This window comes from Carcharhinus amblyrhynchos, chromosome 10 (assembly GCF_965287045.1).
Source record: "Carcharhinus amblyrhynchos chromosome 10, sCarAmb.v2.hapA, whole genome shotgun sequence".
Classification (NCBI taxonomy): domain Eukaryota; kingdom Metazoa; phylum Chordata; class Chondrichthyes; order Carcharhiniformes; family Carcharhinidae; genus Carcharhinus; species Carcharhinus amblyrhynchos.
In genome coordinates, this window is record NC_137333.1 from 58,760,392 (window position 1) to 58,780,327 (window position 19,936).

The following is a 19,936-nucleotide window of genomic DNA, read 5'->3' on the forward strand; positions in this document are numbered from 1 at the left end:
AGCATTCACAAAGCAGAGGACTAAATTTAATCCATTGTAAGTACTGGATAGGAAATTTGTTCTGGATGTGATCTTTTCTCATCATGAACTTGTTTCTACTGTATGGTGTTTCTGTTCAGATATCATTTTCAATTATAGAAAATTTGGGCTTTCTCCTGTAGTACATGCAAAATGTGAATGAAGTGGAAACATGCACACCATGACAAAAGGATCACTTCAGAAGTAGTTTTTAATTCAAATAAATATATTTTGTACTTTTATATAATACATATATACATAAAGAGGTTGCAGCATTTTGTTTTATCCATTTCTGAAACAGAAAAGGCATCAAATCAAAACATAGGAAACATTTTATGATAGCCACACAGTGCATAAGATTTTAAAAAGTAAGAAGATTCAGACTATAGATTAAAAAGGCCTCTAGTCACAAACAACACATTTTAATGAGAAATGCCTGACACAGATCCTTGGAGGAAAAAACATCAGTCAGCTTCCAGTTCAAGTTCAACGTTGGAGCATACCATGTGCAATTATAATCTGAATGTAAACTGGTCTGGGGCTTGCATAATGTATTTTAGCTGCTAAAATACTGAATGCCAGACTCCTTTTGACCGCTGCAACATGGCATCCAAAAGAACATACAGTGTGCAAAACCAAGAATGAAAATTTTGCATATATTATTGCCTTTAAAAATGAAAAAAGTGCTCTGTCGGCAGCAGTTGTATGATAATATAGCCGGAGCTAAACATTCAAGTGTTTAGCAACAGTGCAAAACAAATTCTGCACCTTTATATACTGCACTTAATTTACAACATACACCAGAACCAATACCAATGACGAGTATAAACTAAATTAAAGCTGACATTATTTGGATAATGGTTTTTGTGAGCTATGTTCTTATAACAAATATATATCTTTTGGTTCATTTTGGTTTTCAACTTCAGGAACAAATACAAAGCTTGCTGCTTCAAAGCAACACAACATTATGACAATGCCTATGAAATTGTATAAATTCAGAAATCATACTACAAATTAGTTAAGCATCTTCATGTGAAATAAAACAATAAGAAAACAAAGTTTAACATTGCAAACCTTGATGATAATTCACAGTAACACTTGGATTTTTCAATCGCAATCGTTATTTCATAAGCCAAGTGTTTAACATCCTTGAGAAGGATTTTGAAAACAAAAAACGTGGAAATTAGATTAAACATCTCTAAACTGACAACTGGCAGTGTTTTCAGGGCATATAAAAACAGTTCTAAAGGAAGCATTTCCAAAATATCAAAAATAGGGAATGAACAGAAAAAAAAAATTAAAAATCAGCAGGAGGTGCCAGTGAAAATACAACTCAAAACGTTTGGGAGAAAATGGAAGAGAGAAAAATGTGCATCTTCCGATATCAGTTAAAGCAATGTCTTTGCTACAGTTCTTTCTTAATACAGATTAATGTCAAGGAGTTGGAAAGATGCTCAAGAGCTGGAAAACTACCTTAAACAGAAGTGAAGGGTAGAATCACTGGAGATTCACCACAGCATCTGCACAGTGATGTTGAAACTACATTTATTACTACAATAACTTACGCATAATTAGTGATAGAAAATAGGTAATTTTTCTTCTAAAATTTAATTTCAGGTGAGATGGCCATTCCCACACCAATTAACTAGATAAAGTTTGCAAATTGTTATTCAACGGGGATTAAATTCACACGTACGTCAATACATGTTGATGCCAATCTAAAAGATCTTAAGGAATTTATTCAGGAGCACTGCTGCCACAACACCAGGGACCTAGGTTCACTTCTGGCTTTGGGATCTGTGTGTGGAGTTTGCACATTCTCTCTATGTCTGCACTAGCTTCCTCCAGGTGCTCTGGTCGACTCCCACAGCCTAAAGATGTGAGGGATAGGTGGATTGACCATGAAAAATGGCCCTTTAATGTCCCAAGATGTGTAGGTTTGGGGGATTAGCAGGTTAAGTATGTGGGGTTACAGAGATGGGGCAGTAGCTGGGGATGGGTGGAATGCTCTGTCGGAGAGTCGGTGTAAACTTAATGGGCTGAATGGCCTCCTTCTACACTAGGGATTTTATGAAGTGTCCAAGAGAGATGCGGTCTTGGAAGTCACACAGGAGGATGGGAGTGTTCTTCCCAAATTTACCAATTGGAAATGGTATCTTTATAAATTCAACAGCAAAGATGTACTTGGTAGTGTACAAGCAATTAGTGATTTGTTGGAGGAAAGTAATACATTGGGACAGAAAACCAAATGTGTGGAAAACAACCTGCATTCATGCACCTAACTTGTGCAAATAGTACCGAATAACTGCAGGCCCAGCTGAAAATAAAATAAAAACTCAAGATCAATGCCTTAAAAAAAGGTTGTTTTAAGAATCAAGCCCTTCTGCTGGTCTGAGAAAAGGCACCGCCAAATTTAGTACCAACATTATAGAGAAGACTTCAAATCAATTCCTGACATTTGGCACAACTCACTTGTAAAAAGCTGATGGGTACCCTCCTTCTGAATACCCTCCCCAAGAGTCAATCAGAAAAATCAATTGATCTGATGAGAATTTTCCCTTTTCTGCTCGATAGTAGTTAACACCCTGTCAAGTAAGATGCAACTGGGTGTTAATGGCAATTTGCGTAATAATTGCTACTAAATAACCAAATTGAATAGTAACTACTGCTGAACAAAGTGTTCAATGTTGTGACCCACAATTAGAATCAAGTTTAATTAAATGATTTAAAATCCAATTTAAAAAAGATGTTCATGATATTTCAGTTTCTACATAACCCTCATGACAGTGTCCTCATCTGAGGAAGTGGTTTGATTATTAGGGCTCTGCATTTCCTGTGAGAATTATTTAATGTGACTGGCTGCTTGGATAGCCTTATGACACTGCAGCTCCACCCTGGAAATTCCCATTAATAGCACTACAAATCAATTGCATGGAAAAGAGTTTAAAGTCCTTGCCACAGAGATCATTAGATCTCTCAGCGGGGCTTTGTTTGAGGTCAGTAGCAAGTGCCCTCGACTCGTAATAGGCTGCAAAATTCAGGCCAATGTCAATAATTGAATCTTGGTTTGTGACACCAATGTGATTGACATCAAACTCTCCCAAATCAGACAGCGCATTTTCCTACTGTGCCAACTTGCTTGATACAGTTAACCCCAAACACTAATATTGGCAATTTCCTTGCAAATTCAAAAATAGCATTAGTAATGCTTGGCAGCAATGGGCATGGCAACATTTGTGTATCAACAGCATTAGATACAAAGCAAATAATAGAATTTCAATCCAGAGTGCAGAGTACAAATGCTCATTAAGACATGCGAACTGGCCTCAAATCATAGATCTTCAATGTTTCCTACAACCAGTGCAAATGAACTTTGTGTCATCCATTCAGTTAAAAACTGATGCAAAATATATTTCCATATACACAGCCTTCACTACATTTCAGAATTGCACTATGATTATTTTTTGTCCCAGGGCAGCCACACTTGGTTTCTTTCAATGAACGATTCTATTTTGTGAACTTTCATTTACTAGGAGTGAGTGACTTTGACTAAAGGCATTTAAACAGGACTTAAAACATTTACAGAAACTATTTTCCAATCAACATCACTTGCCTTTAACTATAACCGAGGTAAAAAGGGCAGTGCTAACCAATGTCTCTTAGCCCCTTGAGTGCATGTTCTTGACTCATTTCTTTTTCAATTTATGTACGAAGGAATGACTTTCTGCTCAATTTAATTACACAATTCTAAACATTATATTACTTTGGTTCTGATTGGGCTTTAAGAAGCTTTCCATATATAGATTAGATCAAAGTGATAATACTGATACCAAAATTTGCTTTTGAAAACACATTTGGAATGCAGCTTTAAATCCCATCAAGTCATAATCACAGTGACCGAAGCCGTTGTCGGGTCACAAATACCAATACACGGCGAATGGCAATAAGGCGATCTTTAAGTGAGGTCATTGAGAGAACAGCCAGCTGAGCACGACTCTCTAAAGGTAAAACAGCTAACAGCCACCAGCACCAGGCAGGACCATTCTGACTTGACTGCAATAAAATCAAAGACAACAGTTAAGAAGTGTTTTACAGCTCAAAGTGTGAGCAGTTTAAAACCCTATGCCAAAAAGATATTAAATACTAATTAATTACTTCTGAATACGACCTGATACAAATGTTTAAGAGATACAAATAGTTGGAATACAAAATTCACAAAACTGGTTCTAAATTTGATATTCCTATCTTCTGGATCAGGAAAACTTTCATAAGGGGATTTAACGAAAATTTCCACTGCATTCAATTCTTGTTAAACCGAGAGAACCTTCTCTGTGGTTTATTTCAAGGCCTCCAACCAAAATCTAGAGAGTATATGACATTGTTTCTTTGTTGCTTTCTTCCTCCTACTCCTTGGTGGCCAAAATTAGGTGCTCAGAAACATGCTCAGATTTCATAGGAACAGTTTTCATTATTAGAGTAAATCAGACTTTGCTGGCACCCACATTTAAAAGCACAAAAAAAATGGGAAGCTGCTGTGAAGAGATATCTTGCTCCTCCAGAATGCATTATGACAGTGTCACGCAGATTGATTATTGAAATAGGTGCAATCATGTGACATTACTGTAGTTGTACATAACGATGCAGAAAAAAAACAGGACCAGGGCATTCGGGGTAAGTGAATATTTAACAGCTGACAAATAATAGTTACTGGCAAACAAACTCTCTGACCCTAATCTTGAGAGCATTAAGTCTCATTCCTTCAGAAGTCGATGTCAGAGATTTAAAACAATTCTGTGCCACATTACCATCTGTCTTTTCCAATTTTTATTTTGCTTTCTGTAGATGTTTTAAAATTTATATTTTCTCTTTTAGATTTTACATATCTCAGGATTTTTCAATCTAACTTATTGAAGATTCTTCGGGCCTCACACAGATGATATGGACCGTCAAAAAAAAATGATGTGCTGGATCAGATGGCAGATTACAATAAATCTACGCTCAAAAAAGGATATGGTAGCCATTATTGAATTACTAATCCAGAAAAAAAATTGATCCCCCGCCATAGCAGCTGAGGAAATTAAATTTAGTTAAAAGGTAACATTAGTAATGGTGCCCATGAAACTACCAGATTGTCATAAAATCCCATCTGGTTTCCTAATGCTCTTTGAGGAAGGAGACATGCCTGCCTTACCTCATTCAACTCACATGACTCCAAACCCACAGAAACATAGTTGATTCTTAACTGTACTCTTCTAGAGCCACTTGATTGTATCAAACTGATATAATAAACAAACATAAAACTGGTACTGTATTAATCTAGGCTATGGACATGACAAAGGCACACCTTGCAAACCTGGAGACTTGTGCCAAAATTGGGACAGCTCTCCCACAGATTAGACAAGCAATAGCCTTAATTATATTTAATCATAGCGTTCAGCCAATATCCCATACACCTTTGCCACCATGCATTTATCTAAATTAAACTCCATCTGCCGCTCATCAGCCTAGTGGCCCAATTGATCAAAATCCCTTTGCAATCCTAGATGACCTTCTTCACTGTCCACTATACCATTAATCTTGGTGTCATCTGCAAACTTACTAACCATGCCTCCTAAATTCTCTTTCAAATCATTAATATAAATGACAAATAACAGTGGACCCACTGTTCGGTTCCAACAACAGGTTAGACCCACCTAAGGTGGCAACATTGTGAAGGAGTATAAGATCTTCAAAATTAACTCCTGAAGTCACAATATCTCATGGCATCATGCCAAACATGGGCAAGGATGCCTGTTGATTACCACCTACTGCCCCTCGCACAACTGATTAATCAATACGGCTTGGATCAAGCACTGACAGTAGCAAGGGCAGAATACAATCTGGGTGGTGGGGAGAACTTCAATGCTCATCACCAAGTGTGGCTCAGTAGTATCCTTTGTCCACTGAGATGGCCAGACTTAGAGTCATAGAGGTTTACAGCATGGAAATAGACCCTTTGGACCAACTTGTCCATGCTGCCCCCTTTTTTTTTCAAACCCCTAAGCCAGTCCCAATTGTCTGCGTTCAGTCCATATCTCTCTACACCCATCTTACCCACGCAACTGTCTAAATGCTTTTTAAAAGACAAAATTGTACCCGCCTCCACTACCTCTGGCTACTTGTTCCAGACACTCACCATCCCCTGCGTGAACAAATTGCCTTTCTGAACCCTTTTGTATCGCTCCCCTTAAACCTATGTCCTCTAGTTTGAGGCTCCCCTACTCTTGGGAAAAGATATTGACTATTTAGCTGATCTATGCCCCTCATTATTTTATAAACCTCTAAAGATCACCCTTAAGCCTCCTATGCTCGACAAAAAAAAACTCCCAGTCTATCCAGCCTCTCCTTATAACTCAAATTATCAAGTCCTGGTAGCAACCTAGTAAATTTTTCCTGCACTCTTTCTAGTTTAATAATATCCTTTCTATAATAGGATGACCAGAACTGTACACAGTATTCCATGTGTGGCCTCACCAATGACTTGTACAACTTCGACAAGAAGTCTCAATTCCTGTATTCAATTTTCTGACCGATGAAACCACGCACGCCGAATGCCTTCTTCACCATTCTGTCCACGTGACTCAGCTTTCAAGCAGCCATGAACTTGTACCCCAGATCTCTTTGTTCTATAACTCTCCCCAACGCTTTATTAACTGAGTAAATCCTGCCCTGCTTCGATTGACCAACATGCATCTATCCAAATTAAACTCCATCTGCCATTCATCAGCCCACTGGCCCAATTGATCAAAATCCCGTTGCATTTCTAGATAACCTTCTTCACTGTCCACTATACGACTAATCCTGGTATCATCTACAAACTTACTAACCATGCCTCCTAAATTCTCATTCAAATCATTAATATAAATGACAAATAACTGCAAACCTAGCACTAATTGCTGACGCACACCGCTGGTCACAGGCCTCCAGTTTGAAAAATAACTCTACACCACCTTCTGTCATCAAGCCAATTTTGTATCCATTCAGCTACCTCACCCTGTATTCCACGAGATTTAACTTTATGCAACAACCTACCGTGCAGTACCTTGAAAAAAAAAAAGCCCTGCTAAAGTTCATGTATACAATATCAGCTGCACTCATCTATCTTCTTGGTTATCCCGTCAAAATATTCAATCAAATCAAGACATGATTTTCCACTCACAAAGTCATGCTGACTATCCGTATGTGAGGCTCAACGGCCTACAGTTTCTAGGCTTTTCCCTGCAGCCCTTCTTAAACAAAGGCACAATGTTTGCCATCCTCCAATCTTCAGGCACCTCACCTGTTCCTATCAACAATTCAAATATCTCTGCTAAGGGACCTGTGATTTCCTCCCTAGCTTCCCGGTGTCCTGGGGTACGCGTCATCAGGTCCCAGTGATTTATCTAGCTTGATGCACTTTAAGACTTCCAGGACCCCCTTCTCTGTTATACGTACACTCCTCAAAACATCACTATTTACTCCCCCAAGTTCCCTAAAATCCTTGCTTTTCTCAACAGTAAATACTGATGAGAAATATTCATTTGGGATCTCACCCATCTCTTGTGGATCTGGCCATAGATGACCTTGTTGATCCTCAAGAGGTCCTACGCTCTCCCTAGTTACTCTTTTGCCCTTTATGCATTGTAGAGGCTCTTTGGATTCTCCTTTGCCTTATCTGCCAAAAACAATCTCATGTCCCCTTCTTGATGTCCTGATTTCTCTCTTAACTCTACTCCTACACACGCTAAACTCTTCAAGGGATCCACTTGATCCCAGTTGCCTATGCATGTCATGTGCCTCCTTCTTCTTCATTGAGGCCTTGCTCAAGAAGGACATAGCAGCCAGGCTGGGCCTCTGGATGTGGGATGAGTATGACTGCAAGCAAAAAATCTTCTTGGACTCATCCTCACCAACCCGTCAGAGAAGAAAAAGTATTGGAAGGACTGACCTCTGAGTTTTTGTGAAGATGAAGTTCTATCATTGTTGGAAAGTCACATTTCATTGTGCTGAGACATTATTACTATGCTAAAAAAAAGTTAGATGCAGAATAGATCTTGGAGCTCAAAACCGTGCGTCTATTAGACACTATAGGCCAGAATTGTATTCCAGCACAATTTATACCACATGGCCTAGCACATCCCTCACTCTGCCATTGCGATCAAGCTGATTCAATGAGCAGTGTAAAAGAGCACGCGGCGATCTACATTCAGTGGAATCTACTGCTTTTGAAGAGTTAATTGATCCCACAACCAGAGTTTTCAATTCCTACCATATCTAGTCATTAATGGAGATGCACAATTATAGAAAGGAGGCAGCTCCATGAATATTTCTATTCTCAATGATACTAGAACTCAAAGTACATTTGTAACTAGCTCAAAGTTCCAAGTGGATGATCTACCTTGGCTCCTGACTGATGACCCAACCATCACAGAAGCAGCATTCAACTAATTCAATTACTGCATGCAATATCAAGGAAATGCTAAGCACCCTGGATACAAAATACAGGTCTACAATGCTGAAGACTTGTGCCCAGAACTAGCCACACCTCAAGCCAAGCTTTTCCAGTATACAGCACTGATACGTACCAAAATGGAAAACTGCCCTGACCACAAAAACTAGCATAAAATTCATCCAATTGTCATCTTGTCCACTATCAGACTGATGGAAGATATCGACAGTGCTATTAAACAGCTCTTATTTCACAACAACCTGGTCAGTTTTGGTTCTGCCTGCCTTTACATCTCAAAATGCTTTTGTCCAAACAGACAAAAGAAGCTGAATTCTAGAATGTGAACGTGTGATTGCCCTTGATTTCAAATGCAGCATTCAACCAAGGGTGGCATCAAGGAACCCTTATAAAATTGAATTAATTGAGGATCGGGGAAAACATTCTACTCGCTGGCATCACAGCTATCACAAAGGAAGATGGCTATGGTTATTGATGGCCAGTCATCACAACTCCAGGACATCTTGCAGAGTTCCCTCTGGGTAGTATTGGGCAACTCTTCAGCAGCCCCAAAAATAGTCTTCCCTCCATCATGTGGTCAGAAGCAGGGACATACATTGCTGATTGCAGTGACAAATTCTATGTGTAACTCTTCAGATGATCCATGCCCATGAGCAGCAAGACCGGTTTGGGCTGTAAGTGACAAATATCCATGCCATCTGAAAGCCCAGCAACAGTCATCTCCAATAAGAGAATCCAACTGCCTCCCTTTGGCAATGGCATTACTATTGCCAAATTACTACCATCAACATCTTGGAGTCAGCTTTGACTAGAAACTTAACAGGATGAGCCACAAATGGCTACAAGAATAGGTAGAATAGGTGTAGGGTGATGCAACGGCGCGGGCTCGTTGGGCCGAAGGGCCTGTTTCCTGTGCTGGATTGTTCTTTGTTCTTAGTTTTAAGAGTACACCAAAGGATGATTATTCCGTAGCAAGAGGCTCACCTGCAAATTTCATAAGGTCAAGAATATGATGCAATATTCTCCACTTGCCTGGATGCGTGACACTCAACATTCAAGAAGCTCAATATCAAACTGCATAAAGCAGACTGCCTTAACAGGCACCCCACCCATCACCTTAAACATTTTGTCTTTCCGACACCAGCACTGTGACAGCAGTGTCACTTCTAAGATGCACTGAAGCAACTTACTTGCTGCTTCAACAAGTATAAGTTTTAAGAATGTTCCAACTCAGCACCTGTACCACCTCCAAGAACAAGCGTAGGACATGGGTAAAATACCAGTTGCAAATGCCATAGATGACATACTATCCTGACTTGGAACTATACTGGTGTGTTCCTGAACTCCCTACCCAATAAATGCTATCCATGACAGCGCCTGTATCATGTGAATGAATTAAACAATGACTGAGAAAAATGGGAGCTGTCAATAAAGTGAATGAGAGTCTTTCCTCTACTACTGACCATTGTTTAGGGTTGGGAAAAAAAACTGCATCCCACTCATTTTGTGCTGCTCTATTATTATGTTGCACAATCCACATTTTATTTCACATGAAAGAAACTACCTTGGGACTCATCAATGCCAGTTCAATATAGTTGTTTTGCTAAATGATTATGGACTCCCAAATAGGTATGTGTACCATGCAATCACATTTACCTGAGGTATTGGCTCCTTTCCAGGCATTGGTCCAAAATGATTCAGAATTTGAGTTCTCATATTGTCCTTGAGTGAGCTGAACCAAGTGAAAGCTTGTTCATACACTGAGTCAGACAAACAGACAAGTTCATGATACTCCTCTCCTTCTACCTGTTGGAATCAAGATAATGCATCAATCTTAAAAAGTTACAATAACTTTTGACTCAAAATCATCTTTTGCACAAATTAATCAATCATTACATTAGTAACAGGTAATGCAGAGGTAATAGAAAGGGAGGAACTTGGAACAATCACCGGAAAATAATACTCAAATATTGGAATTGAAGGCAAACAAATCCCCAGAGCCTACATTCTAGGATATTAAAAATAAATCGCGGTGGAGATATTGTAACCAATGGATGCACTATTCCAAAATTTCCTGGATGTGGAAAGATTCCAGTGGATTGGAAAAATGCTAATTATTCCAAAATGGAGAGATGTAGACCAGTTATTTTAGCATCTGTTGTTGGGAAAATTGTTAGAATTCATTACTAAGGAAATAACATAGGACAACTGGAAAGTCAAAAAGGCAATCCAGAGTCAGCATAATTTTATGAAGGGTAAATCATGTTTGACTAAATGTGCTAGAGTTCTTTGAAGATGTAACAAACCAAGTGGATAATGGGGCCGATCCTGTATTTGTAGTGTACCTGGGCTTCAAGAAGGAATTTGATAAGGCATCGCAGAGAAGGTTAATACACAAGCTAAGATCACATGGGTTTAGGAGTAACTTGTTAGCTTGGATAGAACTCTGGCTAACTGACAGAATGAACTGGCAGCGCTCCAAAAGCTAGTGGCTTGTGCTACCAAATAAACCTGTTGGACTTTAACCTGGTGTTGTGAGACTTCTAACTGACAGAAGGCAGGAAGTAGGGATAAATGGGCCTTTTTCTGGTTGGCAGGACGTAACTAGTGGAGCAGCACAGGGTTTGGTCCTCTGGCCCCAACTATTTACAATCTGTATTAATAACTTGGATATAGGGATAAAAAGGTACAATAGCCAAATTTGCAGATGACACTAAAATAGGTAGGATAGTAAGTAGCAATGAGAAAATAAGAAATTTATTAATGGATATAGATAATGTGAGTAAGCCAAAACGCAGCAAGTGGATCTTAATGTGGATAAATGTGAAGTTGTCCACTTTGGTCGGAAAAATGGAAAGGCAACTTATCATCTAAATGATAAGAGACTTCCAGAAGCTTTGGTACAGAGGAATCTGGTGTCCTTGTGCACAAGCCTAGAAAACTGGTAGGCAGGTACAACTGTTAATAAAAACGAAAGCAAATGGAATTTTGGCATTTATAGCCAAGAGTATAAAAGCAAGGAAGGTGTTGCTGCAACTATACAAGGCATTGGTGTGACCGCACCTGGGAGTACTTTGTACAGTTTTGGTCTCCTTATTTAAGGAAGGATATAGTGACATTAGAGGCAGTTCAGAGGAGGTTCACTAGATTGATTCCAGAGATGAGGGGTTTGTTTCACAAAGAGAGATTGAGCAGTTTTGGCCTATACTCCCTTTTAGAGTTTAGAAGAATGACAAGAGATTCAAAAGATTATAAAAAGGTATTGACAAAGAATATGTAGAGTGGACACTTCCTCTTGTGGAGCAATCTAGAGTAGGAGATCATAGGTTTCGCATAAGGGGTAGAAGCTTTAAAGCATAAAAGAAACTACTTCTCTCAAAGGGTCATGAACCTGTGGAACTCCCTACCCCAGAGTGTAGCAGTTGACAGGACATTTGAGTAACTAGACAGATTTTTAATTAGCAATAGGTTGAAGGGTTATGGAGAACGGCAGGAAGAGGCCAAGACAAGATCAGCCATGATTACATTAAAAGGTGGATCAGACTCGAGGTGGTGAATTGCCTACGCCTGCTCCCAGTTCTGATGTTCCTATCAGCTTCAAAACATTCAACCTGTATCAATATTAGATTTTGTCTTAGAGTATATACTCCAATTTAAGAGAAACTATTCAAAGATCATGTAATTTAACCTTATTCAGGACTTGAGGGAAGTGACAAGAGGGTGAATTGATGACTCAGAACTCAAGAGCTGGTGAGTCGTGAGAGATGGCAAGTTAAAAAACACAAAATGCACTTCAAATGAACAAAGTCACATGTTGAATTGCTGCAAATTTTCTATTTCCCAACTCATTTTTTAATAATATAGAAAGCAGGCTCCAGTTGAGCAGTAGAACACTTCATTCACTTATTGAAAAATCAGCAGACTCATTAAGCTCAAACATTACAATTCTGATTTCACTCATTTCCTCAGTTTAAATGTTACAAAAATAAAGTTTGTACGATTGTTATGTTTTGGGACTCTTTAATTTAGGACAAAAGAGAGGAATAAGGGGAGTCTTGTGACCCAAGTCTCGTTCAAGCTGCATTCCTGTCTGGCTATGCACCAACTCATCAAGCGCTGCGAATGAGAGCATTGTTATGCCACAAATTGTCATTTAACAAAGATGTGACGGTGCACACAGTTGCATTGCCATTGGTACCTGATCCCACTTAATGTGACCAGCCTGGCTATATGGCATCAGCTGACTGGCTGCCAGCTCAAATCACAATGCAGAAGAGAGTGCAGTCTGGAACTGAGAGATGGTAAACTGGAGGAATTTGTCTGATTCAGTGCAAAACAGTGAGTGGTTTCAGAGGAATCATGAACACAAATATTTATTCCAATGGCACAATTTTGCATTTGACTGTTACCCCAGCAGAATGCTACTGTTTAATATTCACATGACTGGTATGCATAGAGTGCACATCAGGAACATGAGGCTTTACCAAATCAACTATGCTCACTTATCAGCTCCCGAGTCACCAACACTCCAGTTGGCACCCCTAGAGTCAGCAGATACTCAAAAGACGCCAACATACATCACACACTTGTATCCTCAAGGATGAGGTACCACTGGACCAATTTGCCACAAAAAAAACAGACCAAATGGCTTTCAGTTGGGACTATTCTAAATTGAACTATTAAATTGAAGGAAGTGGCTATCTTTCATCTTTGGGAATTGGATTCATAAGAACATAAGAAATAGGAGCAGAAGTAGGCCATCCGGCCCCTCGAGCCTGCCCCGCCATTCAATAAGATCATGGCTGATCTGTCGTGGCTCAGTTCCACTTTCCCGCCCTCTCCCCATAACCCTTAATCCCTTCTCTTATCAAAAACCCATCAACCCGCTTCTTAAAAATATTTAGCGAGGCAGCCTCCACCACTTCAACGGGCAGAGAATTCCAGAGATTCACCACCCTTTGAGTGGTGAAGTTCCTCCTCAACTCCGTTCTGAACCGCCCCCCCTTTATCTTGAGGCTGTGCCCCCTAGTCCTACTGTCTTTTTTGAGCGGGAAGAGTCTTTCCACCTCTATCCTATCCATCCCATTCATCATCTTATACGTCTCAATGAGATCTCCCCTCATTCTTCTAAACTCTAACGAGTACAAGCCTAGTTTATTCAGCCTCTCCTCATAGCTCAACCCCCTCAACTCCGGTATCAGCCTAGTAAACCTCCTCTGCACTCCCTCCAAGGCCAAAATATCCTTGCGCAGGTGCGGCGCCCAAAACTGCACACAGTACTCCAGCTGCGGCCTCACCAATGCCCTATACAGCTGCAGCAAGACCTTCCTACTTTTATATTCAATCCCCCTCGCTATGAAGGCCAGCATCCCATTCGCCTTCCTGACCACCTGCTGCACCTGCAGGCTGGGTTTTTGCGACTCATGCACAAGGACCCCGAGGTCCCTCTGCACCGTCGCCTGCTGCAGTTTTTCGCCACGTAAGTAATAGTCCTTCCTACCATTCTTCCTACCAAAGTGGACCACCTCACACTTGCCAACATTAAATTCCATTTGCCATTTCCTGGCCCATTCGCCCAGCCTATCTAGATCCTTCTGCAGACTCTCCACACCCTCCGCACAATTTGCCTTTCCCCCAATCTTGGTGTCATCAGCAAATTTCGACACCCTACACTCGGTTCCCTCCTCCAGATCATCTATATAAATGGTAAATAGCTGAGGCCCCAGCACCGACCCCTGGGGCACCCCACTAGTCACCAACCGCCAATCCGAATAGCATCCATTGACCCCCACTCTCTGCCTCCTATTTGACAACCAATCCTCTATCCACGCTAACACCCTACCCCCAACTCCATGTCCTCTGACCTTCTGCAGTAACCTCTTGTGAGGTACCTTATCAAACGCCTTCTGAAAATCCAGAAAGACCACATCCACCGGCTCTCCTCTATCCACCGCCCTAGACACATCCTCATAGAACTCCAGTAAATTTGTCAGACACGACTTCCCTTTAATGAAACCGTGTTGCGTCTGCCCTATCAAGCAATTCCCTTCAAGATGCCTCGCAATTTCCTCCTTAATGACGGATTCTAACATTTTACCTACCACAGACGTTAAACTAACCGGCCTGTAATTCCCCGCCTTTTGCCTGGCACCCTTCTTAAACAACGGCGTAACATTAGCCATTTTCCAATCCTCCGGCACTTCCCCGGAATCCAGCGACGTCTGGAAAATAACCACCAAGGCATCCACTATCACCTCCGCCATTTCTTTCAGAACCCTCGGATGCATTCCATCCGGTCCTGGGGACTTGTCCACAATCAGCCCCTCCAGTCTGTTGCGCACCACCTCTCTAGTAACAGTAATGTCATTAAGACCCTCCAGTCCTACCACCTTTCCATCGCTAACACCCGGCAAATTATTCACGTCCTCCTCCGTGAAGACAGAAACAAAAAAGTTATTCAAGTTTCACTCCAGCCCATCAGAATCTCCCTTTCCACAGATGATAAAGATTCAGCATAAAGATAGCCACAATTTAGCACCAAATTAACTTTGGAGGAAGACTAATAATGCAACAGAAATGCCACAAGAACTCAATGTGAACCCTAAATTATGTGGAAAACAGAAGTTTACAGCATAGAAGAAAGCCACTCTGCCTAATGTGTTACTGTTGGCTGAAAAAAAAGCTATCCAGCCTAATTTCCTTTCCAATTTTTGATCCACAGCCCTCACGGTAACAACTAGAAACGCATATCCAATTTCCAAGTGTAGTAGTAACTTCTGCCTCTACTATTCTTTGGAAAGTGAGTCCCAACCATGATGCTCTGGGTGAAAAGGATTTAGAGTCTCCTCAATCCTTTAAATCTACGCTGGGTTTTGACTTTTCTGTTAGGAGAAATAGGTCTTTCCTTTCCATTCTAATAGGCCTCAATTTTATATACTTCAATTAAATCTCCTCTCAGTTTCCTATGTTCCAAAGACTCAGGAAAGGCAACAAGCAGGAGGGGCATCAAGCAGAAAGATAGCAACAATTTGGAAGTACCACCAAATAGAGGATTCGGGAAGCAGACACTCACTTAGGAGAGACAAGTTAGACATCAAGAAAGCACAAAAATGTTCTTTCAGCAAGAATTCTAATAAAATATTTAGTTTTCCATGTTAAGAAAATGGATAAGTTTGTTTTATGCGTCAGATTTGAGAAGACTAAAATTTTGCAGTTTTAACTGTTCTTTTCATTAGATTTCATTAAATATCCTAAGCAGTACACCTTGTTAAACTGTTTTAATATTGTTTCCTCCATACTCACAGCAACTTTTAAAATGATATAATATATACATTTCTTCACTACTGATGGTGCATATCTGCATGTTATCATATTAGTTTACATAAAATTCATTCTGTATGTATGGAAAAAAAAGAGGATCGCTGCTTACGAACCAGTCAGAATTCTGCCCAACAAGCTTGGGTAACCAGCTTGTTAAGCTGGAAAGAAGTTGCAAGATATTCACACCTGTAAACAATAGGGGTGGAACAATGGGAGAGGGTGAAGAAATAAGAGGCAGCTAGTTCTGCATCAAGAAGAATGGTGGCACTGTTGGTCACCCTATCTAACTTTGTATCGTCAACAAACTTTACTAACAGCATGGAGGACAACACAAAAGACGCTACAAAAAGATAGACAGGTCAGGTGAGTGGCGACAAGGTGGCAGATGGAATATAATGTGAGGAAGTAAGAGGTTACTCACTTCAGTGGTAAAGAATAGAAAAGCAGGATTTTTTTTTTTAAAAAGTTGTGAAACTTGTAAATGTTGATTTTCAGAGAGACTTAGGTGCATTTCTGCAAAGAACACGAAAAAGTTAACACATAGGGTAGGTACTGCAAGTTACCATGCCATTGATTCATTGCTTGCTGCACCTGCATTTTAACTTTGTGTCCTCTATCGTTTGAGTATTGTGAAGATAGAGCTTTTTGGCTCATGGTCTACTCCTGCTCCTACGTTTCTTAAAAATATTCTGACAAACATTTTCAGCTATATAATTAAAACTGCACCAGATTACTACTCAGGGGGAAAGAAACCTCTTTTACACTATCCAATAGCACCAGTCCCTCATATTAGGCAAATTTTAGTAGAAACCAGAGCAATTACCATTTCGATCCTATTACATGCATTGAAAATATTACAAAACAATGCAGTGTTTTCCATGACTGGTCTCAAGGAGTTTGGGTTATTTGAGATCCAGTATTACTAGACTGCTTTCTGAAGTGGGTTGTTGATTGATCAATTAAGGCTCAAAGAGGGAGAAATTTTACATAAATCACAAAACATTTACCTTCTTGTCTTCAAGATATTCGATGTTGGCGGTATTATAACCATCCCTTTGACCATGGCGTAAAACTTTAAATCGACATTTGCCAATTGTATCAACGACAGAGCGACCATCAGGAAAAAATTTTACATCTCGGATTTCAAGCATGCAACCATAGTCAGCAAACCTGAGCAAAAAGGATAATACAAAAACTTAGATTCAAAATGTAAACTAAAAATCGCAGACAATAAATTAACATCTACGTTTAGCTGCTGCAAGTAGGACAACATAAAAAAGGGATACAGAATTCTATTCTTGCAGGCATTTGCAAAAACTGACGTGCTAGTAAAGGATGCGGCTGTCAATACAACAAGGATACAATGAACTCTACAGCACACATTTGTGCTATTGAGTAAGCCAATGGATAATCAATACACATTTTTTTGGTCCATAAAATTATGAAGTTATATTAAGGACTTAAAAGTTAGATACACAACTAGATTAGTATTTGACCATATTATATTATTATTTTCTGTGAATAAAATCCGACTCCTTGGCCCTCTGCCCAGGCATCCAGCACTCTTCATGGGGCCGTCACTCCCATGATAGTTTGAATAGGTGTTAAAACATTGGCTACAGAAGTAGCTATGGAATGTTTTATTAAGAACTAGGTAAGAGATCAGAGATACTTATTGAATCACCCAAACCACAAAAAGCCTCGTGCTCTCAATAACATTGTTTGTAGGGCAGCAATAATTTCTGGTATTTGCTGAAATGGCTAATTATCTCCTCCTCAGCACAATTCTCAGGCCAGCCTCAATTCATTCTTTAAACAAAGGCTAGTAATACAGTTTGCATTGCCCAATGGTCATCTCAGTCCAAACTGAAGAAGCAGCTGCCAGAACAGTGTGTTCAAGTTTACCACTGCTTATGCAATCAAGAAGCATTCTTGCAACTGTAGCAGGTGGGGAGAGTTAAGGAAGAATTCAGAAGACTTGGAAGAAAGAAGCTTAAAATTTGTGGTGCAGAGAACTGATGACCACTGCAATCTTCCATGTAGTATGTTATATTTGACAATCAAGATGCATTTTTTCCAATAATCTTGACGTGCAATACTGAATGCCTTTGACCTGGAAGCAATGAAGTAAATTTTGTTACTTAAAATGGAATCTCATTGTTTTTAAGAATGTTTGATTTCACCCAATGTCTCTTGACCTGGAAACAGTAGGAACCAGAAGAGACAGACATTGCAGCAGAGCAAGCACAAAAAGGCTAGGATGTGGTGGGGACATGGAAGTAAATCAGCTAAAAAAAAAAAGGGACAGAAAGCTGAAGATAGGGCTCAAGCAAGAATTGCGAATTGGACAATTTTACAACTGCCACTTCAGTTTTGCCCAAACTGACCAGATTCAGGAGACTAAACCATTAAGAAAACCAAGAACCTAGATAAGGAGGTTCTGCAGTGCAGTTTGGGTGATGACCACTTCTGGGCATTTTCAATTGAATATGGCTACTGAAGAACGTGATTGGAGGGCAGAATCAATCAAGTAGAAAAGCAAGAGCTCCTACACAATAAAAGCTAAGTTAGAGAACTTTGGAACTGCACGTAATGCCACATATCTGCAGGATAACGTGGGTGCTTGTGATTTTGTAAGATGCATTTTTGTTGTAAATTTTACCTTTTTACTTGAACTATCAACTTTCCAAATTAATTACTGATTATTTTGCATTGGTTTTGAATTGTGTTATAATAAAAAGCTACAAAAAAGTGAAATCCTCTTGGTAATTTTTTCATTTAGAGATAGTTTAGTAAATCTGGTTTACAGGGATCGTAACAACACATCGTAAAAAACAAACCTTGAGCACTATCATAACCCACTGATACATCTGGCATAAATCATGGCAAAATGTGCTCTGATCTATAAACAGAACAATAAATTAAAAGTTTTTTTTACATTTCAAAACTATTGAATTATTTCCAAAAGGTTGCTACGATCATAATGTAACCATGTTGTGCACAAAGGTCCCACAACAGCAATGAGATAAATAGTGAGATAAACTGCATTGGATTAATGTTAAATGGTCAGATGATATTTGGAGAACCAGTGTCATTATTCATTTTCATGTTCACATGAGCAGGCAAACAGGCTCTTGTTTAATATCTCATGGGAAAAATGGAATCTTTGACAACAAAGCACTTGCAAGTCAATCTAGATCGATCTTGTCACATCTCAAATGGGACTTGATCGAACACCTTTCAGAATATCAGAGGCGAAAGAAATAACACCAAATCAAGACTGACAGTTTTGTGTATATTCAAGTTCTCTCAAGAAGCCATTACAAGGTGCATGCACGCACAAACAATATGCATCAACTCTTACCCTTTGAGTTCATTTCCAATACACATTCCAAATTGCTTCGTTCCTGTTTCCATACACCTGCGAATCATTAGCCGATAACGCGGTTCAAAAACATGAAGAGGACATGGAATAGTTGGGAAGCTCATGGTGCAGACAAAAATTGGAACATCTTCAGTTAGGCTACAGTAGTAAATAAAACCATATTTCACTTATTGTTCACTTGCTGGATAATTGGTTGTAGACATATTAGGGAAGACCAAGTTACAATGTAAAAGACTAAATCTTTTCATAGGGGAATGAGTGGGTGACACCAAATTAGAGAACCAACTCTGGCACTTGTTTTACATCATAATATCAAACAGGGTTAAGCATCAATGGTGTGGAATATCTTGAAAATTATAGATGCAGGATAGAAAACACAGTCTACACAGTGACCACTAGATGGTGTCCAACTTTAAAAAGGAAATTCATGAATTATCCACAGAAATACATAAAGTTACAATACAGGTCCAATCAGTATTGGAATGACCAAACAGTTCTTGTCATAATTTACTGTTTTATTCCCACAATCCCTTCCAGCATTTCTCTGCCATCCTTCTAATCAACTTTTTGCCTTGACCAGTATTCTGGGAAATGAATTTAACAGTCTCAATTCCATGTAAATTAATACCTCCTGCTGCACTCTAAAAAAGCCTCTTGGATTGAATCATCAACTTTTGAAAACATTGCATTTCTGTCAAATCCTTCCGATCCTTTTAATATTTTAAAGG

At 39.5% G+C, this 19,936-nt stretch overlaps 1 protein-coding gene across 3 annotated transcripts in view; it reads right to left on the reverse strand.

Annotated features, from left to right (window-relative positions):
• Positions 1 to 221: 221 nt before the first annotated feature.
• Positions 222 to 19,936, reverse strand: part of LOC145348966 (LON peptidase N-terminal domain and RING finger protein 2-like) — a 43,323-nt gene continuing 23,608 nt past the window's right edge. Inside the window, exons 9-13 of one of the 3 annotated variants that reach the window (XR_013888042.1) lie at positions 19,188 to 19,346; positions 16,831 to 16,993; positions 10,160 to 10,309; positions 3,849 to 4,071; positions 2,512 to 2,603 (exon numbers count right to left, since the gene is read on the reverse strand). Coding sequence is in view for 2 of the 3 variants with exons in the window: in XM_080197125.1 (XP_080053251.1) it covers positions 3,907 to 4,071; positions 10,160 to 10,309; positions 16,831 to 16,993; positions 19,188 to 19,346 (637 nt within the window). In the remaining variant the exon portion in view is untranslated. Of the gene's footprint in view, positions 4,072 to 10,159; positions 10,310 to 16,830; positions 16,994 to 19,187; positions 19,347 to 19,936 lie in introns of all 3 variants that reach the window. The other 2 variants (XM_080197126.1, XM_080197125.1) reach the window with 2 other exon arrangements.